Source organism: Marmota flaviventris, chromosome 3, assembly GCF_047511675.1.
Source record: "Marmota flaviventris isolate mMarFla1 chromosome 3, mMarFla1.hap1, whole genome shotgun sequence".
NCBI classification, from domain to species: domain Eukaryota; kingdom Metazoa; phylum Chordata; class Mammalia; order Rodentia; family Sciuridae; genus Marmota; species Marmota flaviventris.
The window spans coordinates 51760775-51788573 of NC_092500.1; the positions used below are offsets into that span (position 1 = coordinate 51760775).

At 34.2% G+C, this 27799-nt stretch overlaps 1 protein-coding gene across 4 annotated transcripts in view; it reads right to left on the minus strand.

Annotated features, from left to right (window-relative positions):
* The window catches only part of Msrb3 (methionine sulfoxide reductase B3), a 163987-nt gene that overhangs the window by 67886 nt on the left and 68302 nt on the right, over positions 1–27799 (minus strand). For all 4 annotated transcript variants that reach the window (XM_027929618.2, XM_027929633.2, XM_071609699.1 and 1 more), the window contains one exon: positions 14613–14641. In XM_027929618.2, the coding sequence (XP_027785419.2) occupies positions 14613–14641 (29 nt within the window). The remainder of the gene's footprint in view (positions 1–14612; positions 14642–27799) is intronic.

Below are 27799 nucleotides of genomic sequence, written 5' to 3' on the forward strand. Positions count from 1 at the left end.
AAATCAAAATAATGAGATTCTACCTTTTATCTACCAGATAGACAAAGGAAACAAAAATAGAAATACTCAGACCAAATGGGTAAAAAAGGGTAATATTCAGAGTTGGTTAGTGTTTTCAGAAAAACAAAACAAAACAAAACTGCTAAACACAGATTGTGAGAATATAAGTTGAAATAATTTTTTCTGGAAGTCTGAAATATTAAAATAAAATTCAAAAGTCTTAAAAAAATACAGACCTTTTAATTCTTATTTCATTAATTTTATTTTAATTTATTCATGCTGCTGAATTTTCTCTTATTTCTCTTTGTTCATTGCCCTTCGAAGGTTCTCAAACCTTATTGTGTCAAACAAACTCCCTGAATGCCTTTAAAATGAGATAGTGTCATTGTACTCTAACCCTGTCATCCATTAGCTCTACAATAGTCTTACATAAATAAACTCAAAAGTTTAAATAATGAGATAAGAGCAAGAAATATAAGGAAATATAGTCTATATTAAAGGTATATAGCTGTAAAACATTTATAACAAAACTGACACCAAAGGTCTTTGCTTCATTAATCTTTGTGAACTAGAAAAACAAAGTGAAATCCTGTCATCTCTTGTTCTGCTATAATACGCTGCAAATTTTACTAAATATCCAAAAATGGATGATGACATTTAAAAATCAATATGACTTATACTCCAATTTAATCAAAGATGATAATATTCCTTTAAAATTTATAATTTCAGGTATTTAATTTAAAAAACCTCTTCAAATAAAATTCAGGAATTATCAAGACCAAGTTTAAACTATAACATGAAAAATTTTAGCACATTGAGCAAGATATTATATTTAATATGGTCTCCCTCAGTACTGGACTTATTAATTATTTATTGAAGTACATATTTTTAAGTGTTTGATACCTGAAAATTTTAGCAAATGAGTTTAAACTAAATTCAAATCTTACCTATGATTTGATCATTAAAAATGAAAAAAAGAGTCACCTGGTATGATGGTGCGGTTCAGGAGGCTGAGGCTGGAGGATCTTGAGTTTGAGGACAGCCTCAGCAACTTAGTGAGGTCCTAACTTACTTAGTGAGACCCAGTCATAAAATAAAAAATAAAAAGAACTTGGATTGTAGATCAGTGTTCAAGCGCCCCTGAGTTCAATCCCTGATACCAAAAGACAGGGGGAAAAAAATGTCCACCCTTAATGGAAGCACATACAAAGATCCTAGAATCATGTAAACCCACTTTACCAATTTCCATTTTTAAGGAATTAATACACAATGATGTGACCTCTGCCTTGACATCATCAGAGATGTGAATAACAATCTATAGTATATATAAATAATTCAGATAGTTGGCTATATAGACCATTTTTGAAATAATATCCATTGGAACACCATGGTTTGTGGGGAAAGGAAAGGAATGGTACAAAATATTGTGGATCAGAGACAAGTTAAAAGAGTACTAAAGTAAAGTGGGAGAATGGGAAGGAGGTTACAGATAATGGGTTCTCAACACTAACAGAAAAATACAAGGTCAAATATTTTTGTTATATTAAATGTCAGACAGAATAAAAGGAATAATATGTATAACTAACAACTTGAAGTTCTTTTTTTAAAACTATTTTTAGTTGTATATGAATACAATACCTTTATTTTATTTATTTTTATGTGGTACTGAGGATTGAACCCAGTGCCTCCTATATGTGAGGTAAGCATTCCACCACTGAGCCACAACCCCAGCCCCCTTGAAGTTCTTTTTAAAGGGCAAAAATGTAACCCATCCATCTGAAGCAAACAAAGAAACAAACAGAAAAACCCAAAAAACAGGACCAAAGGGAACACAATAAATTTTAAAAAAAAGAAGAAGAAGAATGGCAGGTACAATTCAAAAACATTTGTTTTCACAGTACATTTAAGTAAGCAAATGTAAATAAAGATTAATTCATTTGGTATTTACTTCTCAAATCATCTGGTTACCACTTGTCACCCAATTGCACTTAATGTGGTAATTAATATAATAGAGAATTAAACAGGCCTCTGTCCCCAAGAAAGTTCAGAGTATAGGAAGTTAATTAAAGTCCACTTTATTTTATTTTGTGGAGTTTTAAAATAGAAATAAGTTTTAAAAGGCAATGTATTTTTTTTCTTACATTGATCTTATAAATTCATAAATATGGCTTGCTAGAAAAATTATACTATAACTGATTGAAGATTAGCTTCAGATTTCTTTCATAAATCAATGCAAGTGTTGATACAAATGGTATACCAGTAGTAATTGGAAATTAAGAAGTGATAAAGCAAAGTTGGAGTGGGACTGAATTGATTCCTCTAAGCAGACACAATCAGAAAAAATGTATACAGTTTTAAAGGGATTTAATACCAGTTCATATAATTTGCAACATATTTTTGCTTTGGTCTTATCCATTCTCTTCCTCCCACCAAACAAAACCCATATCACTATTCTTTCAAAGACAGGATGATGTGTTTGTTTAAGATGAATGGTATCTTTAGACAAAGCAGACTTCTTCCATTTGCCATTGTACGTAGTATTTACACATAACCTCAGTGAAGGAGAAAAATGGGGGATTAAAAAGACTTCCACTAGGTAAATATGACAGAGAATGAATACACATCATTATCTCTGGATAAAAAAGAGCAATTAGAACCAATGGGCAAAGTTCCAACATTAATAGTTATACTTGTCACCTATTTATGAACATAGAAAACATTTATAGTTAAACATTCTAAAAATGGCCTATTTCCAAATGATGAAGAGCTGTCTAGTTGTAAAGATAAATTTTTAAAAATTACATACTGACTGAAGTGCTACCCTCCCTAATTGAAAATAACAATCTTAGATCTTTCATGCTAAACCTAATAAATCTTAACACTTTAATGAATATATTTAAGGATAGCCCAAAAGCTATATTTTTGTTAAAAATTTGTTCTTAATTTATGCTGTTTGAGCTAAAAAGAAAGCACAATTTGATAAGGTAAAACAACTTCAAGTGGATTATGAATGATATATTTTTCCTGAAGTATTTTACTCGTTATAAATTTTAAGGTAGAAACTTACGATTGTGGTCATTAAAAACAGAATGTGAAAATATTTTAATCTTCTTCAGACATTAATCATGTCATCTTTACTAGATCCCCCCACTAAGTTATTTGAAACAGATTAAAATGTTTTTTAAGCCATAACTTTACTCTTTCTGATCATCTATATAAAACTATGCTATTGATACAGTGACAAGTGTGGATAGCAGATAAGTATAGGAGCTTTCAGTTTTTTGTTATATGAATCTATGACTTGTATTGTGTGTGTGTGTGTGTGTATATATATATATATATATACACATACATACATACATATATAAAAGTTGTATGAATTGGGAAAATATGTTTGGGGAAAATCATGCCAAAAAAGAAAACTGTTAACTCCAGCAGTAAGAACAACAAAATAGGAAAGTGAGTCTCTACCAATAAGGTTATAAAAGAAAAAAATGATTCCAGTCAGGCTTAGTGGTGCATGCCTGTAATCCCAATGGCTCTGAAGGCTGAGGCAGGAGGATCACGAGTTCAAAGCCAGCCTTAGCAACTTAGCTAGGCCCTAAGCAACTTAGTGAGATCCTGTCTATAAACAAATATATATATACATAAAGATATATATATATATATACACATATATACACACATATATATATGTATATATAAATAAATAAGTATATATACATATATATAAAAGATGACATAATTAATGACTGAAGAAGATTAAAATATTTTCACATTCTTTTTAATGACCACAATTTTAATGTTCTATCCTAAAATTTATAACAAATAAAATATTGCAGGAGAGAAATATATACACATAATACACACACACACACACACACACACACACATATATATATATATACACACACACACAATCCCACAACCAAAAAGAATAGAGAAAAGAAATGATTCCATTGGGTTCCAATAAAACAAATATGTATTTTGAAAAACCATAAAAGTTTATTTTCCTAAAAACTGATTACAGAGTAGAGGAAGGTGAATAGGGGGAGGGAGGAGGAGAGGGAAAGTGGATGGGGCAGAATCCATAAATTCTCCCAAATTTATGGAATCATATATACTTCAAAATAAAACTAGTTGTTATCAAGATGCATAGCTTTACTTTTAAAATAACTGAACTAATAATGCATCTGTGTTTATATGATTTCCTACTTCAGGAATAAATATTCATTTATCATTACTTAAAATTATTACTCATATTACCAAGAAGTTTACAAATACTAAAATAATAGCAACTAGCTATTGAATCAACTTTTAAATCAACTGCACAACTACACTGGCACTGAGATATAATCATTTTTTCCATAGGTATATAACAGACACATGAGGACAAAAGAGTAAGAAATCTCCATTGGCCCTGTTCATTAAAAAATAAATAGCAGAGAGAGGTGACCTTCCTTCATGGTTATCACAATTATGTAAGAATATGCTACCAGTAGTACATTTCTATGCCAAGAATTGCTTCTGCTAGATATTAAATTATTCTAAAATAATTTAGAATAATAATTGCTCAAGGCAATGTGCAAAGTTTATATCAAAAATGTTACAAAAAACTCTGTGAAACTAAACAGGGGCAAATTAAACTTCCAAATTGATGAAAAGGCATTTATTCTGACATTAAAATTTCTTTTTTAAGTTCATACATTCATTTGTGAAAATTTCTTTTAACAAAAATATCAGTGTGTAGTTATATGAAGTTACTTCCAGATCTGACAGATCTGTTAAGACTATATTTGATAGTTTATAAAATTATTAAGTTACAAAATTGCATAATAGCTTTACAAAGAAAACTTTTGGAAAAAATAATTATATTTCATCATGAATAAGTTTAATATGATTGCAAAACTTTTAGGAGAGAAATTTTTATTCTCATATATATAATATACATAATGGGAACAATAAGCAGTTCTAAGTTCTAGATATGCAGTATTCTACAATCCTGAAAAAAAAACATATGAAATCATACAGCTAGAAAAATAAATACATTATCACATTGCTTAGAACAAAAAATTTCCTAATACACAAATCAGTGAAAGCCACATATCTGACAATATCTCAAGGAAAAATGCTAAATAAAATGTAGATTATGATGAAAATAAATTGAGTAAATTCCTATACAATTGAAAAAGCAAGTATGTAGATATAAAGCAAGTTACAATATATAAAACAATTAAACAGATTCCTACAACTCAGTTCAAATATATTTCATTTGAATGAAATTTTAATGCTTTCATTCATAATAAAAGCATATTTTTCAAACTCTTAGAATACAATTACATGGAAAAAGTTTAATGCATTTTATTAAAATCTCATAACAAAAATAAATTTAAATCTAAAATGTGAAAATAAACCCCAAACTCTTAATTTTGAATGCCTGGGGAACATAAGACTTATTATTTTGGGTAGAAAAACTACTGATAAGTGTAAAACTTGAAAGTGCATTGTTGAGTTTGTGTTGCTGTTTTGTCATAAAATATTTTCTCCATTGTTGAATTTTTTGATCCTTTACACCTCTTACCTTCTACAAATGGCCTTTCTTCCATCCATAATGTGAATGATTTGGAAACAACATAATTTGTAGACATTGTTTTTCAACAAAATTTTTTTTGTTAGTGTCAAATATTCCATATTGTTTCAAAGGGGGCAAAGTATACTTCTTTGCAAAATCAACATCATTCCATGTCATTCAATCACTCACTATTTATTCAACAAACATTATCACATGATATTGTATGAAAACATAATGTCAATGCTTTTAATATATAATAATTAAATTTGGAGGGGGAGAGGGTGCTGGGGTTGTGGTTCAGTGGTAGAGCACTTGCCTAGCCTGTGTGATGCACTGAGTTCAATTCTCAGCACTGCATATAAATAAAGTAAAGAGATCCACCAACAACTAAAAAATTAAAAATAAAATGTAGAGTTTTTTTTTAATATCTTTTGTTCATATTTATCCTGGGAAATTAATGAATAATAATATATAGTCTGCATGAATTAAGTGAATTAATAAATAGAAAGTAAGAATAAAACCAATGTTAGCAATTGTTTTTATTATCATTACCTACAGAGTTAAGTCCAAACTTTTTAGCAGGTAGTCTCTAACAGACTCCCAACTATACCAGGACCCTGCAACAAAAATCCTTCAGTTCTGGCAAGTTGTGTTACCTACTGTTCCTCAAATGCATTTGGTTACTGTGGCACTATGCCTGACCCTAAGTGGCTCTCTGTTTAAAGCATTCTCCCAATGCCATCCTTAAAGATACCTCCACCAAGAAACTGTGCTAATCAATCCCTATCTTAAAGAATTCTCCTTTCTAATATTCTCCTAGGATTCCACTATAGTCTCCTAGGGGTTGCACTCATATTGCCCTGAACTTACAGATCTCATCTCTTCAATTGGATTATAAGCACCATAAAATAAGAATTGTGTCATAGTCATGTATCCTCTACCATGTCCTACATATAATAAGAGCTCTTCATGCATTCTATATAATAACTAAAGAAGAGAAATGTGGGAGAACATATTGCAAATTTAACCCTCTATACCCAGAAATGGCATACCTTCCACTGCAAGAGTTAGTCATATGTCCCCATAGATAGAAAAGGCCTGGAAATCATAATCTCTGGCTAATTAGCCATTTCCCATCAAGAATTCAACACTGCAAATGGGGAAAATAAATCTTTTATCATTATTTAAGCATATCTACCACAATTAGAGAATAGAACAAAGATCTCAAATCTTATGGAATCTTTCAAAAAGACAAATGCCAAATATTTTCTCTGATAATAAGGTGACTGATGCATAGTAGGGTAGGGAGGCGGAGCTTGGGAGGAATAGACAAACTCTAGATAGGGCAAAGGGGTGGAAGGGGAAGAGACGGGGCAGAGGGTTAGCAATGATGGTGGAATGTGATGGACATCACTATCCAAAGTACATGTATGAAGACATGAATCGGTGTGAACACACTTTATATACAACCAGAGATATGAAAAATTGTGCTCTATATGTGTAATAAAAATTGTAATGCATTCTGCTGTCATGTATTTAAAAAATAAAATCAATTAAAAAATTTTGTGGAATTTTTATTTATTGAGTAATTATTTCTTAGCAGATACCAAAGCAATAAAGTTGAAAGAGGCATGGTTGTTGACTTTAAGAAACTCACAGATTTGGAGAAAAAGAAAATATCTATACACATAATTATAGCAGATAAGAAATGCTACCAAAAATGCATGTGCAAGATACAGTTTTTGAACAGAGAAAGGGATGGCTGACTACTGGGAAGGAGTCAAAGCACACCATATTTAATTGAGGCAGCAATACTTGAGGTGAGCATCAAAAGAAAAATAAAATCTTGCCAGACAAATGGTGGAGCTGGGAAGTATCCTATATGCAGAAAACAAAGGTTTGCATATAGAAAAATCTCAGAGCCTTTCTATGGAGTTGGGGGGTTAGCAGTGGTAAGAGAAGGGGACAGCACTGGTATTTACCAGTAATAAAATATCTTTCAGTTTCACATATGAATTTGGAATAACATAAGTTTCCTATTTAGAGCAACCTCTATTTGCATGAGCACTGATTTGGAATAATGTCTTTATAAGAAGACAAGCTCAATGCATGATCCAAGCAAGTTGGCTAGCACTAGATCACATGGAGCATGTGAAGCTGACAATATAGGGATGGTGTTATGATTTAGATCTGAAATATCTCCCAAAGGCTCATGTGTTGATGGCTTCGTCCCCAATGCAGCAGTGTTCAGAGGTGGGGCTTTTGGGAAATGATTGGACAATGAGGGCTCTGATCTCATCAATGGGCTTATCCACCCATGGGCTGGTTCATAATTGGTGGCATAACTAAGAGGTGGTGGAAACACTAAGAGGCAAGGCCTAGTTGGAGGAAGTAGGTCACTGGAGGCATGCCTTTGAAGGGTACATTTTCCCCTGGACCCTTCCCCTTCTTTCTTCTTTTTCCTTCTACTTCTCCTCCTACTTCTTCTCCTCCTCCTTCTTCTCCCTTTCCTCCCCACTCTTTCTTCTTCTTCTTTCTTATTCTCCCTCTCCTTCTTCTTCTTCATTCATTCTCTCCCCTCTCCCTCCAGCCTTCCAGCTATGAGATGAGCAGTTTTCCTTTACCATCCCTTCTACCATGATCTTTTTCTGACCATAGACTGAAACCATGAGCCAAAATAAATCTTTCTTCCACTAAGTTATTTTTCTCAGTTATTTTGTCACAGTGACCAAAAAAAAAACAACTACAACAGATGGTAATATCGAAAGACGAGGAATTCAGGTGAAACGCATTGAATAACAGATTATCTCCTTTCAAAGTCCTCATCAAATAAAATAAAAAACAAATAAATAGTGATATAAAAGTTATATTATCTTGAATCAAATTTATCTATTGAATGTGCATCAAACATAGTGTTTTGAATCATCAACAAAGAGTCATAAAAATTAAATCCATATTAAGCCCAAAATATTTATGTACTACTTTTAGATTTACTAACAATTAGTAAGGCCATATTCTTTGAACACTTAGCAATGAAGCAAAAAATATTATCAAAAGCAGAAATGGAAAATTTGGAAATTTAAAACTACTTTCCTAAAAATTATTGTATTCAAAAGAAAATCAAAACTGCAACTATTTAAAATACAGTATAAAAACCTCTAGAATCCAGCTAAATCTTTGATGAAAAAAATTTATGGCTTTAAATGTTTTAATTCTGAATTAGCAAAAGAAAAAAATATAAGATTTAAATATGTAGCATAGTGGTACACAAGAAATCCAATATAACCACTAAAATTTTTAGAAATAAGAAGAGACCTCACTTAAATCTATTTCATCCAAACCTCAGTAGTTAGCCACTATGCCTTGCTAACTACTAGTTTACAAAAGAAGCTGAATGTTTTTGTCCCCTTTACTTGCTTTTTTATAATATAGTAAGCTATTGTAGAGAAGGTTGCCTGACTTTTTAGGTCAACCTTGAATATGATCCAGATAGGTATAGATAGATAGATGGATCAATAGATAGATATCTGTAAAGAATAAAGTATTCACAAATATTTGTCATTGTTCTCATCTCAATCTCGTGATGATAATTAAATGTCACTCTTTATTGAAAGCTATATAAAAAACTACAATGCTAACTGTTAGCATTATTGAGCTAGTCTCTTAAAAACTCAAAGTGGAAAACAAAGTGACATGGTTTGAATAAAGACAGGTGATTTTTGTCTAAACCTAAAAGATAATCACCTCATGCTTAAATATCAAGAGTTCTTTAACTCACCATCTGGATCTAAGTTTAGCCTTGTTAGGCCACCTCAGTTAAATATGGAGAGAAATCAATGTGAATTTGTACAAAGGATCAAGTAATGTAAAATTCCATGAGAGGAAGAATTGTACCCCCTTTTTCATAACTATAACCTCAACATGTTGCATATAGTATGCTCAATAAATATATGTAGAATGAATAGAGGAAAAATCAGTATTTCTTATTCGTGATACTGAATTATGCCCAAATACAGATTCAATATTCATATCAAATGATTTATATTTGCTTTCCTTGTTCTTCATTGTTACAAGACCTTTGAAAATAAAAGAAATGTAAAATGGCAAAACTGAACTGTGCAACAAAAAAAGTATTGTCAACATATTCTCACACAAGAACTGAAAATCTTTTTCTAACTAATATTTCTTGAAGAAGGCTTACCATGTTAGACAAATTGTCTTATCTGTTAATAAGCTTTGAAAATTCAAGTTGCATAACATTTAAATTCCTCATTTCCTTTCAGCTTGTGGCTACCATAACAGCTCACTCAATTCTTCACTGCCCTTATGCTTTAACTGATTGTGTTCTTTGATTTCCTTATTCTGGTGTGTAGATTCCTTTTAAACTACAGATCCTAAAAGCGACACTAGCTGCTTTTTGTTCTTTGGAAGCTTTCCCCCCTCTCTTCAGGATAATTATATTCTGTTGTGCCTTTTATTATCGTGTCTTTAAGGATCTCCTAACCTTCTACACTCTCGGGCTTTATTTAATAGTGAGCTCCCGCCTCAACCCTCCACACTAAACCATGCTCATTAGGTTTCTTAATCCTCCATAATTTGCTTTCATGAAATCTTATACCTTTGAGTTGCTATGCTCTATGAGCCCATTTCCTTAGTACAGCTATTCCAAGAAGCCCAGAATCAACAAGCACTAAACATAAGCTTATTCACTTTCTCGGCCAACATGACTCGAAAGGAAAAAAAAAAAAATCTTTGTTTTGGATGTTTATGGACCATGAAACGATACCATTTAACTTGGTATTTCATTTTCTCACCCAAACATTGCCTGAGATGGTGAAGACTACAAAATTAGCCCACAGACAGTCTTTAACATTGTTATTAACTTAGGAGCATCAGGTTCTTCTTAGAACAGAAATAACAATATCATAATGCTATATTAGTGATCAGTAAATTCTAGCTATAGCTTTGCCTTCTCAGAATTCAGAAGAGAAAAAAGTATTTTTCCACTTATTCTACAAAGTTCTGTTTTTTCAAGTGGTGGCGGTTTGTTTTGGGGGGAGGAGTTACTAGTGATTGAACCCAGAGGTGCTTAACCACTGAACTACATCCTCGGCCCTTTTTATATTTTTTATTTTTGAGACAGGTTCTTGCTAAGTTGTTTAGGGCCTCATTAAGTTGTGAAGGTGGCTTTGAACTTGGGATCTTCCTGCCTCGGCTTCCCAAATTGCTGGGATTACAGGCGTGTGCCACCATGTCCAGCACTCAAATGGGTTGTTTTCAAAAGACGTGTGCATGTTCTTGACCATAGAGCTAGCTAACTCTGGTCTTTTTCAGCAGCTCATCCTGTTTTCTCTTCCATTCTACTCTTTATTAACACCTTGGTTAATAGGGTATGTTAAAAAGAGCCAAGACAGCACATATTTTCACTTTTTATTTTTAACTTCCTAGCAACCTTGGTTTAAAAAATAATCTTGGTAGTGGACTGAAAGAGTTAATGAAGTTTCCAAAGGTGCCTAGCTTACTCCAGCAAAGTTTACACTTCAACCCTGTGCATGTTAACTTGTGATCCTCCCCATCCAGATGATAGAAAGCAAAAGCCAGTAAGTTCTTTATTTAATTGGTTTGCATCCACACGCTGACCTCCAGGGCTCTGTTTATATAGCCTATCATGCAATATGCTCCACAGTTCTCTGCTTCTTTCAAAAGCATGTTTCTCCTGAGATTTGATATATGGCTTTCATGTTTAATCACTACATTAAACTCAATGCTCTGTTTCCTCCAGCATCAACTAACTTCCCTTCTTGGGAGGTGGGGAGAAGAGCACAGCTTCTTGCTACTTTTGAACATAAAAGGAAGTCTGTTTTACTCTATTAGTAAAATCACCAGTTCCACATGATCTAGGCAAGCAACGTTATTATTACATCAACTAGGAACTGGTGTTAAAATGGAAACCTTAAAAAAAAAAATTGTGGGTTTGCTGTTCTCAACTGGCAAAGCCAAAACCTTAGATGATCCAGTTATAAATCAACAGAAAAGGTTTTTAATCAGCACGTAACTCAATATACAGAGATCACAGCTATATAGCAACTAAAGTTTTAGCCAAACTAATTGTGAGGATAGAACATTCCTGAGATTCTCAGATCAGAATTAAATCAGTGCCTCTGCCTTGTGGTGAAAGGTTTTCTTAACACAATGCCCCATAAAAAGAATTTCCAAAGTTTCCTTAACTAAATGCTATGATTCTTTTCATAATAATTTGTATGTGATCCATATTTCTAAGATAGATGATAACCTCTGAAATTAATTGACACTTTTCAATAAGTCAAGACAATCTATAATTTTCAGTTTTTTAAAAAATCATGTGAAATATATGTATTTTACTTTAAAATATTCTGAACAAAACTAGGGGAAACAAATGTAATCAATTATTAATAAGTAAAATTTAGATGCTGGTTATTTGGATGCTCATAATGTTATTCCTCTATTTTCAAATGTGGTTGAAATTTTTCACTATAAAAATTTTTAACTTAAAAAATACCAGGAGGTTGTTTGTGAACTTGCTTTTATAAAACAAATTGTCACAATTCGGATAGAAATTTTATATCATTTTCTATGTTGATTATTTGATACATATTAAACTGAAAAATTGTTTTTACCTGTGCAGGCAATGAAAACTTTCTTTCCTCCTGAATCTCTTTCCATACCCTGAAACTCCTTTGTACAAACTACAAATGTTGTGCAGTAGGCTCTGCATAAATTGGATACTTTCCTTTAAAATATATTTTTTTCTGTGTGTGTGTATGCACACATATATGTATACACATAGTTTATATGTGTATATATAAATACATGAAATTTGACTTTGAAATCCTTTCTTTTATGGCTAGTCACTGACCAGAGTATTTATTTTTTAAGGTTTCTTTTCTTAGTAAGATTGACATCATTCTTCATTTAGAAATCTTGCTTTGTCACAGCTGTATACAACATTAAACAGAGCCAGTTTACTTTCTTCTGTATTCAATGAACAATAGAAAATCTGAACCTATTAAAGTCATACATTTAATTGTTCCAATATGCTACCTTATTTCTAACCAAAATTTGCATGAGACAAAATGCCAAAGAACAAACTTCTCGCTTCCTTTGTCATGATTTCTCATTCAATATCCAGCTAAAAGAGCTTTAAGAAAAATAATTACCTATTTCTTAATTTGAAACCATCTGAATTTCCTCTATATTTAAACTCAAAATTAAAAGAATAAATAAACTTTTAATCAGTATTCCCCATAAGACTTTAAGAGTGCAGAACTTTGTAGTTCTCAAAGACATGCAGATGTTGTCCATGTAGACAGTAAAACAAAAAAATTAGGACTTGAAAAAAACCAAGATTCATGGACAAAATCTTTGGTTACTGTGAGTGAAAGATATGTGCACGTACAGATGTTATAACTATTTCCATGATAAATACTAACCTTCAGTACAAGAAGTTAGCAGCACACTTTAATTTGGATTTGAAAATTTAACATAAATTATCTGATTTTGACAATAGCTGCCTAATATTTCAGTTTTGTACACCATTTCCAGGTTTACCTTTGAAATGAACCTTGTGGACTTTTTCCTTTTTAAAAGCTATATTCCAGATTCTGTGCCTTAAAACCAGTTTCTGGTTTGCTGTTTAGGAAAATTAAATCAGATCATAAGAAAGTAAGTTCTTAAATATTTTGTAACTGACTGTTATGTAAAAACATTTTACTTACTTTTCAATTGTATTTATAAATTGTAAGTATTAACAAAATGAAAAAGACTTTTCACCATATTCTGAGTCACCTTCAGTTCAATAAAAGTCAAGTAGCTGGTACAATGGCACCACATCTTTAGTCTCCAGATAGTTAATACTGTTTACCAAAACTGTTCATGTTACACTATCACTGTCATCTGTAATTCAGAAGACCTGGGACACACAGAATAAGAGGATTCCTGGAATCAAGATTCTCAACTTAGGTGAATTTGTTAACTTTAATGTATAAACTTCATAAAAAAAAAAAGAGTCTCACCTAATTGAGGAAAGTCATAAAGCAATACAATAAAAGATGATGCTTATAAAGAAGAAAAGCATGTTAGCTCCTTAATACCACTATCAAAAAGTATTTGTAGCACTTGGTTCCTTTGTGATATTAATAGGCAAAAATATTTTTAAGTTAAAACATAGTGGAACTCACACCAGAGTAAGAATGTTACTTTTAAACTCAACACGCTATATATTTTTCTGCAAATTATTTTCTCCTGGAATCAAAAACTAATGTTTATCTATTAATAGTTTATTAAAAGACATTAATTCCTGTAAAACTGAACATGAAACAATTTTTTTTATTTATAATTAAAGTAAATATCATCAAGAACTCTGAAGCAATAAATCTCAGAAGCAACAATAAGGACATAGTCAAACCTGAGGATTACATGGCTACATCATGCTTTACAAAAAGAAACCACAGAATGAAGCTGATATGCCAGTTTGTGAGAATATAAATTTTGTCTTAATAGATATAAAACAACTGTTTAAGGTGATTTTCATTTTCCATAACCCCCAATAAAACATTTTTTTAAAAACAAATTCATAGACAAATTCCATTTATATTGGCTGAAACTCGTCATACTTTGCTGGATTAAATGCATCTATCACCCACATTTGCTGACAAATAACTTTAGAGAATCTTCAAATTATTCAAGATGCTTTTTCCATGGAGAAAATAATATTCTATTTTGAGCAAAAAGTATGTACGACCCCCCTCCTCTGCTTTTAAACTGAAACTCTGCAGATATAGAATACTTAATGCTTATTGCAGAACTATGAAGAATCCCAAAGTGAACATCTCAAATTATGATTTGAAGCAGCCAATAGCTCTGCTTTGAGGTGGGGCTCATGTTTTGAAAAGAGACTGCCCAGTCTGTTTAAAATCAAAATGGTTCTTGATCTGATGAATTACTCCTCAGAGAATAATGTAAATAAAATATAGCCAGAATAACGTTATTAATGTAAACATACCTGAACCGGAGTCAAATTTGGTTTCTGACCTGAAAAGTGAAAAACAGTTTAGAATATAAAAATAGTTTGTAAAATAACAACAGTTATTTCATGGGAGGGGGGTGTAATAGTTATAGATTTCTGTATGTTGACCAAGAAGTAAAATGTAAATATAAAATTTATATTTTTAAAATGTAAATACACAATTTACATTTCTAAAATGTAAACATATATTTATTTTAACCATTTTCAGTGCATGCATTAACCTAGGTCCCCTAAAAATGCACAAATCAATACAGATAGCACAGTATGGAAAATGACACCAACATTTTAGTGTTTTTTTTTTAAAGAAACAGGATAAATTGTGTTTTTTAAAAAGTACCCAACCTTTCAGATTAACTTGCTTCAGTAATATAATAAAGTAATAAAAACCCAGATTTATAATTATTCTTTTTACTTCATTATTCAAGATTTCCAACTATTAATACCAAATAATTTCACTCAGTTCTTAGCACATAGCAAATGAACCTAGTAACCCCATACATTTAATAAGGAGAAAAAAAACTGAGCCCTTGTGGGAACATTATGTTTCAGATATAGGTTAATACTGGTTGTAAATTCAGAAGCCTTTGAAGCTCTCAGATCGGCTGTGGGAAAACTTCTGTTGGGTAATTACTCTCAAGATGCTGCTGATGTGCTGTCAAGCAGAATTAACCCTATGACTAGGCCTATCTACACAGGCTACTATAAGACAGCATTGTCTATATCTAGCTCTCAAACCAATTAGTGGGCATGCTCCAGTCGGATTTATATCACACATTAACAATCAATAGTATATATGTTCACAGCTGCCATAGCAAGATACAAGAAGCAAGCAGCAGGAGTCCTGTTAAAGGATGTTACATTGACAGAGAAGATTTTTTTTCCTAGGGAAATGTAGTTAACTAACTGGGAAAGTAGATTTCTTTGAAATTATGCCAGAGTACCAAAGCACTTTTGGAAGCAGTGGCTTTCTTCACCTAAATTAGTTTCAAGAAGTCATCAAAGAGGGGGAGGGAAGATAAGCAAGAGGCTTCTTTCATCATAAAAATTCATTTTCTCAAGTACTCCCAAATAGTTTCACCTGATGCTTAAACATATTCAGTATGTGTATATATAAATAAATAGATGATAGATAGATAGACAGACTGTGCGTAGTGCGCACACACACACACACCTGCACCCATGGTTTTCAACCACTGTAATCCAGGTCCACTTCTTCTAAGCCCAATCCTCATCTCAGTTCCTCTCTCTTCCAGGTCCCTTTCTCTTTGCAGATGCAACCCCATTTTGTCCTCTCTGATTCTGGAAAGCTTTACCTCAAGCCTACCACCATGATTTCACTAAGGCTGATGGCAACTCTAAATGCTCTTACCACACATTATCTAGCTGGCTTCCTTATCTAGGTCCCCCACTAGACTACAACCTTGCCTTATTAACCTCTGTAGGCAGGACACCTAAACAGTGCCTGATTCATGTGTTTAGATGTCTGTTAAGAAAACTTTTGCAAGTATAATATACATCCCTTGTCCTCCTTTCCTATATAAAACCAGAGGATTCCTTTCTTCTGAGGTTCTCTTCATCTATGTGCTAAAATGCACTCTTCTATCTGCCTTGAAGCCAAGCTGTATGAATTATTATTCCTTCTCTCTGTCATTCTCCAATATCTGGCCCTCTACAGCTTCCTCTTTCCTTCAGCATATAAGTACTCCAGAATATTTTTTTAAAGTCTTCCTTTAAATCTTTTTGTTTTGTTATCCCTCGTGTCCTCTGGCTTTACAATCAAGTTTACTGTAAAGCCAAGTTTACCAGCTTCACAGCTATATCCTATGTCATCTGTCTTCCTTCTCTGACTTCCCAACATAGCCACTCCTCCAGCAACTACAATTGTCCCTTGCTAAGGCTTATCCATGGCTTCCTTACTTAAAATGCAGAAGCCTTTTTATAGTCCCTATTCTAGGAATCTCTCGCTCCTTGGACATGCAGGTACTTCTTTCCAGTGTGCGTTTGGTAGCATCTTGCCTTCTCCCTGAACCTCTCAACCACTGTGCTCCTCCCTCGGTTTATTCCATGGCATGGGGCTTGGCATGGCATTCCCCAGACTGTGTGGCACTGACACTGCATTCCGTGAGGTGCAGAATGGGTCTCATGTATTTTCATATTCCCAACACTTAGCACAGCACGAGAGTTCATGAAAATTTGTAGTAAGAATTAATCCATGAACAAATGAATCTATACATTAACAAAAAGCCAAAAGCAAATATAATGACAAAATAGCTATTTTGAGATATGAAAACTCATGTCAGAAAACTTTTATTTTTCAAGCCATCTTATCTTCTTCAGGAATTGGTAGTCAACATAATATGAGGAAGTCAATATGATCAAGTAATACAGACAGGAATAAATAAACAGCAAGGGCAAAAAAGAATACACAATCACATGGAATGTACAAGAAAGGCAAAGAGAGATGTTCATTCATTTATTTGAAATCCATTTCTTGTGTGCTTATTTTCAGTGACATACTATGCTAGATGGTAGAGATAAAAAAAGGCAAAAAATATTGAATAAGATGCATAAATATAGCTGTCTCTCCAAAAGGCATCCACTTTACTCCTTGACTACATATTCACATCTAAGCTTAAAACTATACAACTGTTTTATTGTTTTGGTTTTGATAATCACCAAAAGACGGTGATAATAGGACAGACCCTTATTGCTTTCTATCATCCATTATCCCCTTTTTAAATTTAGAAATAGAATATCTGAGTTTTAAATGGTCACATGGCTGCCTAGGTAGGAGTTTTTCCACACAACTTCCCACCTCTCTTGTGGCTAGTTTTGACCATGTGACCTAATTACATTGCACCAGCCTACCCACCTTAAAGGTTCCAGCACATGAACACTGACACACTAGAGACCAAGGTTCCGGCATATGAACCTTTGGGGGATACCCTCAAACCATACCCAAACCATAGCAAGACTTAAACTGAAGTTTCCAAATATTTAAACTTAGAAAAGAAGGTTTCATGAATTTTAAACCAGAATTCAAGTATCATTCTTATCATACTTTTTAAATAATAAAAATATTTAATAAAATATTCATTTGATAATAGTTACAGATTCTCAAAAGAAGGAAGTTTTAGTCATTTAGTCATTTTAGAGTTGTATATTCCTGGGTAAATTTATAAAACTACTGTTTTCTACTTCAGAGAACAGCCCATTATCTATGAAAGTTCTATGTGTATTGCCATTATCTATGAAAGTTCTATGTGTATTGAAGTAAAAATGTTTATTTTTACTTACTTATTTTATTGTCACTCTTAGGGAACAAAGTCTCAGAGAACATTGTTATTTGCTTAATGTTCAATTGTTTCAAAAAATTTAAAATGGGAATAGCATAAGTATGAACTATAGATTAATAGAATTAATGTTTCAAAAGTTTCAGACAACATGTAAAAAAGTGAATTTGCTGTTCTTTTTTTAATTGATTTCAATTAACAATTCTAGCTGCAGAAAATTATTAGAGACAAGAAGCAGGAGTGACAGATTGACTTTGCCTATAAATTCATTATACACAGCAACTCAATGGCAAATTTTTCTAGGACAATCCCAGTCAAATAATCTATTCAATTGTCCCCTTCAAACATGGAAATTTTTTGAAAATTCCAATATTTCAGGATCCTACTTGTAAGTCTAAGAATTTCTTCCTACCCCTAGAAGTAATTCAAAGACCTTCACAGGGCCAGAGACTAGTAATAACAGCAGTGAATATTTATGTGCCTTTTTAAAGTTACATAAACACAATACTCTTCCCCTGCCTGGAATGCTCCCATCCTCCCTGCCTAGCATACCTTAACCCCTTTGCAACCTCACTTCTGAAAAATTTTTCTACAGATTAGCTTAATCATCTTTGAAAGAGTGGCCAGTCTAGGTTAAATATCTTCTTTCAAAGCACCAGTCACTCCTTCCTTGTGATTCTATATTTGTTCATATGATTATCTGATCATACTAAAAGAGTTTAATAATAATATTTAGATACTATTAGTTACCTACCTAATATCCATTCTCGTTTCCTCAATAACATAATACCAATTTTTGAAGGGCACTAAAAATATAACCATCCCAGAGATGAATCATAATTGGGCTAAGCCAATCATTGTAATCCTTTTTATGTCAGTGACTGGATCCAGGATAAGCACTTACCCCAATTCTGAGCGGTGAGCAGGACTGAGAAGGCCTCTGTTGGTAGTTCTTAGAAAAGTCATTCTTTATGGAAAAGAGAAGGGTGACTTAGGGAGAAGGCCCTTCTTCTACTCTCCCTCTTCTCAGCCATTGAGGTTACCATGTAAGAATACATAAACAATCTTGCAGCCCTGAGTAATGTTGCCCTAGAACCAGGACATCATTACAATTCCAGATCAGTCTTTTTCTGGAGCTCTTACTAACAGTGAGCTCTAGCATTGTCCAGCCACTGTTACTCAGACATTTTTGTCCTTTTAATCCAAAGTTCTCTAATAGATATTCATATCATAGCCTAAATTATGTGCTATCTATTTACTGTGCTTAAAACACACATTATAGACACACATTATAGACACATTAACTACAACTAAAAACTAAAAAAAAAAATCAAAGATGTCCATCAACTAGATAATTTTTTAAAACCCAAAAGCATAAATCAGAAAACCCCAAAATTTAGAAATTAAGATAATCATGAGCAAAAGAGAAGCCAGAACTCAGCCAAGCCACTTTGAAAACATGATACAATTACAACTTCTATGATGAATCATGTGGTTTAACAAAATATTGCTTTATATGTCTTTTAACTTTCATGTGAAAATCAAATTTATGATTGCTTGGTTAAGAAATATTACTAAAATAAAGCATGCCAAAGTCTTAAAGTCTGCCAATATTAAAAAGAAATAAATCATATTCAAAGGAAAAGTCTAAATTCATTATAAGAAACTAATATCTGAAAGAACAAATTAAGACATAAAAATTATCAAAAGATACTAAAAAACGACACTGTATAAAATATATTTATTTAGAAGCTGTGTTTAGTATCTTTTTTTTTCAACAAATGTTTATTTAAGCTTTTAGGAACAAGACTCTATGCTAGACACTGGAGATCTAAATAGTAAACAAACAGGCATACTCTTTGTTCACAATGAGGTAATGATCATGGAAAAGATAGAAGGAATAGATAGGAATAAACAGACCCAAGCTACTTCCCAGCTCTTCTACTTTTTACCTTATATGACTTTAGAGAAGTATGATTATCATTCTACATCTCTGTTTTACTGCCTATAGAATAGAGTAATATATTTGCCTTTTAAAACTTTGAGGTAGAATAAATGAGAATAAACAAAATGCCTAGGATAGCTCCTGATACATATTAGAAATTGAGTAAAACATAGGTTTTGTCTAAGCAAAATAAATTAATTAATAAAGTTGACCTATGGCTGCAAGTAAAATTACTAATATTTTGTCAAATTAAAAAATAGCATTATATTATAGAAAGAATTATTACTCTGTTTGATATCTCACATAGGTGCAACATAAATGATACAGAAAAATAAGAGGATAGTGATAAAAATAACTGAAGAAAATGGAAATGTTAGAGCAGAGCCGCCGCCCGCGCATGCAAGGTAGGCAGACCTGTGACCGACCGGCAGAACAGGCCCAGCGGCCCGCCGGTGTGGTACACATGTCACCCCAATTGGAGGAGGGGCAGAGCAGAGCCGCCGCCCGTGCCTGCAAGGTAGGCAGACCTGCGACCAACCGGCAGAACAGGCCCAGCGGCCTGCCGGCGTGGTAGACATATCACCCCAATTGGAGGAGGGGCAGAGACGCTGCCCCCGCCTGAAAGGTAAGCAGACCTGCGAACGACCGGCAGAACAGGCCCAGCAGCCTGCCGGCGTGGTAGACACATCACCCCAATTGGAGGAGGGGCAGAGCCGCCGCCCGCGCCTGCAAGGTAGGCAGACTTGCGACCAACAGGGAGAACAGACCCAGTGGCCCGCCGGCGTGGTAGACACATCACCCCAATTGGAGGAAGGGCCCAGCTGCCGCCCGCAAGGTAGGCAGACCACGCGTCAGGGAAAAGGGGTCCAGCGGCCCGCCGGCCTAGTTGAAAGATCACCCAAACTGGAGGAGGGGCACAGCCGCCGCCCACGCCTGCAAGGTAGGCAGACCTGCAACCTGGAGAACAGGCCCAGCGGCCCGCCAGCGTGGTAGACAGATCACCCCTATTGGAGGAGGGGCCCAGCCGTTGCCCGCAAGGTAGGCAGACCACGCGACCTGGAGAAGGGGCCCAGCGGCCCCCAGCATGATAGACAGATCACCCCAATTGTAGGAGGAACACAGCCGCCGCCCGCCCTTGCAAGGGAGACTTTGCAACTATACAAGAGCAATATAAATATATAGGGGGAAAATTCAATAACAACAGTTTCACCAAACAGAAAGAAACGCAAGCAATATGAAAAGACAAGGAAAGAAAGGACCAAAAGCAATGCAGGTCAACTCAACATTAGAATAGGTATCAGCTGCAGCAGATGGAATGTCAGATAAAGAATTCAGGATTTACATGCTTCAGATGATCTGGAGTCTCAAGGAAGACATTAGACAGCAAAATCAGACAATCAAAGATCACTTCGACAATGAATTACATAAACAAATCCAAGAAGCAAAAGATCAACTATACAGGGAGATAGAGGTTATAAACAAAAAAAAAAAAACAGAAATCCTAGAAATGCAGGAAGCAATAAACCAACTTAAAAACTCAAATGAGAATACTACCAGCAGAGTAGAACACTTAGAAGATAGAACATCAGACAATGAAGACAAAGTATTTCAACTTGAAAAGAGCATAGACAGCTCAGCGAGACTCTTAAGAAACCATGAGCAGAACATCCAAGAAATATGGGATAACATAAAGAGACAAAACTTAAGAGTCATTGGGATACAGAAAGGTATAGAGGTCCAAACAAAAGGAATGAGCAATCTGTTCAACGAAATAATACGAGAAAACTTCCCAGACGTGAAGAGTGAGATAGAATCCCAAATCCTAGAAGCCTACAGGACGCCGAATGTGCAAAATCATAAGAGATCCACACCTAGACACATTATAATGAAGATGCCCAACATACAGAATAAGGAGAGAATTTTAAAAGCTTCAAGAGAAAGGAAGCAGATTACATTTAGGGGTAAACCAATCAGGATAACAGCTGAACTTTCAACACAGACTCTGAAAGCTAGAAGATCCTGGAACAACATATTTCAAACACTGAAAAAAAATGGGTTCCAACCAAGAATTGTGTATCCAGCGAAATTAAGCTTCAGGATAGAAGATGAAATTAAAACCTTCCACGATAAACAAAAGTTAAAAGAATTTGCAGCTAGAAAACCATCTCTTCAAAACATCCTCGGCAAAACATTACAGGAAGAGGAAATGGAAAATAACAATGAAAACCAACAGTGGGAGGTAGTACAGTAAAGGGAAAAAATAATCAAAGAGGAAAAACAAACCATGGTAAGTAACATAAATAAACAAATATGGCTGGAAGAACAATCTATATCTCAATAATAACCCTAAATATTAATGGATTAAACTCACCAATTAAGAGACACAGGCTAGTAGAATGGATCAAAAAAAAGATCCAACAATATGCTGCCTACAGGAGACGCATTTGATAGGAAAAGACATACATAGACTGAAGGTGAAAGGTTGGGAAAAATCATATCACTCATGTGGACTTCGGAAACATGCAGGAGTGTCCATACTCATATCAAATAAAATAGATTTCAAGCCAAAGTTAATAAAAAGGGATAAAGAGGGACACTACATACTGCTCAAGGAAACCATACACCAACAAGACATAACAATCATAAATATATATGCTCCAAACAATGGTGCAGCTATGTTCATCAAACAAACTCTTCTCAAGTTCAAGAGTCTAATAGACCACCATTCAATAATCATGGGAGACTTCAACACACCTCTCTCACCACTGGACAGATCTTCCAAACAAAAGTTGAATAAAGAAACTATAGAACTCAATAATAAAATTAATAACCTAGACTTAATTGACATATATAGAATATACCACCCCAACATCAAGCAGCTATACTTTTTTCTCAGCAGCACATGGATCCTTCTCCAAAATAGATCATATATTATGTCACAGGGAAACTCTTAGACATCATAAAGGAGTAGAGATAATACCATGCATCCTATCTGATCATGATGGAATGAAACTGGAAATCAACGATAAAAGAAGGAAGGAAAAATCATGCATCACTTGGAGAATGAACAATAGGTTACTGAATGATCGATGGGTTATAGAAGACATCAAGGAGGAAATAAAAAAATTCTTAGAGACAAATGAAAACACAGACACAACATATTGGAATCTATGGGACACAATGAAAGCAGTTATAATAGGAAAATTAATTGCCTGGAGTTCATTCCTTAAAAAAAGAAAAAAACCAACAAATAAATGATCTCACACTTCATCTCAAAATCCTAGAAAAAGAAGAGCAAAACAACAGCAAAAGAAGTAGAAGGCAAGAAATAATTAAAATCAGAGTTGAAATTAATGAAATCGAAACAAAAGAAACAATTGAAAAAATTGACAAAACTAAAAGTTGGTTCTTTGAAAAAATAAATAAGACTGACAGACCCTTAGCCATGCTAACGAATTGAATAAGAGAGAGAACTCAAATTACTAGCATACGGGATGAAAAAGGCAATATCACAACAGACACTTCAGAAATACAGAAGAAAATTACAAATTATTTTGAATCCTTATACTCCAATAAAATAGAAGATAGTGAAGGCATAGATAAATTTCTTAAGTCATATGATCTACCCAGATTGAGTCAGGAGGATATAGACAACCTAAACAGACCAATATCAATTGAGGAAATAGAAGAAGCCATCAAAACACTACCAACTAAAGAAAAGCCCAGGACCAGATGGGTATACAGCAGAGTTTTACAAAACCTTTAAAGAAGAACTAATACCAATACTTTTCAAGCTATTCCAGGAAATAGAAAAAGAGGGAGAACTTCCAAATTCATTCGACGAGGCCAACATCACCCTGATTCCTAAACCAGACAAAGACAATTCAAAGAAAGAAAACTACAGACCAATATCTCTAATGAATCTAGATGCAAAAATCCTCAATAAAATTCTGGCGAATCGGATACAAAAACATATCAAAAAAATTGTGCACCATGATCAAGTAGGATTCATCCCTGGGATGCAAGGCTGGTTCAATATACGGAAATCAATAAATGTTATTCACCACATCAATAGACTTAAAGATAAGAACCATATGATCATCTCGATAGATGCAGAAAAAGCATTCGACAAAGTACAGCATCCATTTATGTTCAAAACTCTAGAAAAACTAGGGATAACAGGAACATACCTCAATATTGTAAAAGCTATCTATGCTAAGCCTCAGGCTAGCATCATTCTAAACGGAGAAAAATTGAAGGCATTCCCTCTAAAATCTGGAACAAGACAGGGATGCCCTCTCTCTCCACTTCTGTTCAACATAGTTCTCGAAACACTGGCCAGAGCAATTAGACAGACGAAAGAAATTAAAGGCATAAAAATAGGAAAAGAAGAACTTTAATTATCACTATTTTCAGGTGACATGATTCTATACCTAGCAGACCCAAAAGGGTCTACAAATAAACTATTAGAGCTAATAAATGAATTTAGCAAAGTGGAAGGATATAAAATCAACATGCATAAATCAAAGGCATTCCTGTATATCAGTGACAAATCCTCTGAAATGGAAATGAGGACAACCTCTCCATTCACAATATCTTCAAAAAAAGTAAAATACTTGGGAATCAACCTAACAAAAGAGGTGAAAGACTTATACAATGAAAATTACAGAACCCTAAAGAGAGAAATAGAAGAAGATCTTAGAAGATGGGAAAATATACCCTGTTCATGGATAGGCAGAACTATCATCAAAATGGCGATATTACCAAAAGTTCTCTATAGGTTTAATGCAATGCCAATCAAAATCCCAACGGCATTTCTTGTAGAAATAGAGAAAGCAATCATGAAATTCATATGGAAAAATAAAAGACCCAGAATAGCAAAAACAATGCTAAGCAGGAAGTGTGAATCAGGCGGTATAGCGATACCAGACTTCAAACTATACTACAGAGCAATAGTAACAAAAACAGCATGGTACTGGTACCAAAACAGGCGGGTGGACCAATGGTACAGAATAGAGGACACAGAAACCAATCCACAAAACTACAACTATCTTATATTTGATAAAGGGGCTAAAAGCATGCAATGGAGGAAGGATAGCATCTTCAACAAATGGTGCTGGGAAAACTGGCAATCCATATGCAACAAAATGAAACTGAATCCCTTTCTCTCGCCATGCACAAAAGTTAATTCAAAATGGATCAAGGAGCTTGATATCAAATCAGAGACACGCCATCTGATAGAAGAAAAATTTGGCTACAATCTACATACTGTGGGGTCGGGCTCCAAATTCCTCAATAGGACACCCATAGCACAAAAGTTAATAACTAGAATCAACAAATGGGACTTACTCAAACTAAAAAGTTTTTTCTCAGCAAAAGAAACAATAAGAGAGGTAAATAGGGAGCCTACATCCTGGGAACAAATCTTTATTCCTCACACTTCAGATAGAGCCCTAATATCCAGAGTATACAAAGAACTCAAAAAATTAGACAATAAGAGAACAAACAACCCAATCAACAAATGGGCCAAGGACCTGAACAGACACTTCTCAGAGGAGGACATACAGTCAATCAACAAGTACATGAAAAAATGCTCACCATCTCTAGCAGTCAGAGAAATGCAAATCAAAACCACCCTAAGATATCATCTCACTCCAGTAAGATTGGCAGCCATTAGGAAGTCCAACAACAACAAGTGCTGGCGAGGATGTGGGGACAAGGGTACACTTGTACCTTGCTGGTGGGACTGCAAATTGGTGCAGCCAATTTGGAAAGCAGTATGGAGATTTCTTGGAAAGCTGGGAATGGAGCCACCCTTTGACCCAGCTATTCCCCTTCTCGGTCTATTCCCTAAAGACCTAAAAAGAGCATGCTACAGGGACACTGCTACATCGATGTTCATAGCAGCACAATTCACAATAGCAAGACTGTGGAACCAACCTAGATGCCCTTCAATACACGAATGGATAAAAAAAAATGTGGTATTTATACACAATGGAGTATTACTCTGCATTAAAAAATGACAAAATCATAGAATTTGCAGGGAAATGGATGGCATTAGAGCAGATTATGCTAAGTGAAGCTAGCGAATCCCTAAAAAACAAATGCCAAATGTCTTCTTTGATATAAGGAGAGTAACTAAGAACAGAGTAGGGACAAAGAGCAGGAGAAGAAGATTAACATTAAACAGGGATGAGAGGTGGGAGGGAAAGGGAGAGAGAAGGGAAATTGCATGGAAATGGAAGGAGACCCTCAGGGTTATACAAAATTACATACAAGAGGAAGTGAGGGGTAAGGAAAAAAAACATGGGGGAGAAATGAATTACAGTAGATGGGGTAGAGAGAGAAGAGGAGGGGAGGGGAGGGGAGGGGGGATAGCAGAGGATAGGAAAGGCAGCAGAATACAACAGACACTAGTATGGCAATATGAAAATCAGTGGATGTGTAACTGATGTGATTCTGCAATCTGTATACAGGGTAAAAATGGGAGTTCATAACCCACTTGAATCAAAGTGTGAAATATGATATGTCAAGAACTATGTAATGTTTTGAACAACCAACAATAAAAATTAAAAAACAAAGAAAATGGAAATGTTTAAAAGGAAAAGCAAATAGAAAATAATAAGAATAACCCCATTACACAATATTGAAAAGAATTCTTATTTGTTCTTAAAGCATAAATTAACATTCTCAACTAAAACAGTAGCACAATGCACTTGAAAGCACAAGGGAATAAGAATCAGGAGACCTTGATTCTCCAAATTATTTAATGTGTGAGCTTCATTTTCCTCAGTTATTTAAAGTAAATCAATGTTGCCTCAAACTAACTCATGGATAGATAAGCTACGTAGGTTTCTTTTCTGCAGTTCCCAGGAATGAAGAACAGGAGAAATGCAGATGTGAAAAGGAAAAAAAGTTGAGTTGAGGTGATAAAAATTTGGATGCATAAAACTTGAAACTATAGATGTATTGTGATGAAAAAAATAAATAATTCTTAAGCCAGTTTTGGCTTCCAGTTTCTACAATTCTCCTCTACACCAAGTTAATACTACCTTTTTTGAATTCCAGTATCATTTCCTGCCTACATAATTATGTTTCCTTCAAAATAATTTAATGCTTCCTTGTGCAACTCCAGAGAGAATAAAGCTTTTAGAGTCCAGACCCTTTATCTATTGAGAATAAATTCAAAGATGCTAAAGAAACAGCTTTAAAGAGAATACAACATACCTTCATGTTGTAGGTTGAATTTCTGCCCACCACCATCACCACCACACACAAATTCCTACGTTGATGTTCTAAGCTCTAGTACCACAAAATGTGACTGAATTTGGAAACAGGGCTTTTAAAAGGTAATTAAATTAAAGTGAGATTTTTTTATTTGACCCTAATCCAACATGGGTGCTGCCCTTATAAGAGGAAATTAGGATGTATATATAGAGAGAAGACACACAATGTGAAGACACAGGGAAAACAGAGAATCTAAGTCAAGGAGAAGAGCTCAGAAGACATCAGACCTGTTGACATTTTGATCTTGGACTTCTAGCTTCAAAAACTGTAAGACAGCAAAATTCTGTTAAGACTTCCCAGTCTGTGACACTTTGTTATAGTAGTCCCAGCAAACGCAATTATTTTATTTTTTCTATAGTTACATATTTCACAACCTCACACCTCTAATAAAAGCCAAAAATCAGTTTTAACACATATCTCTACCCTATATTTTAGTCAGAAATAGAACAAGAGAAGTTACGGCTAGAAGGTTAGGGCCAAATGCAACTACTGGCAAATTCCAACATTTAAAAAGACAGCAAAAGAAACTCAAAAGCAACACAGAGCTGGAGCATTTTTCGGTGACAGCTTCTAGGGAGGTCAATGCATATGAGAAAAGCAAAGGAACTCATGCTCTACACTGTATAGAACTCTGTAGG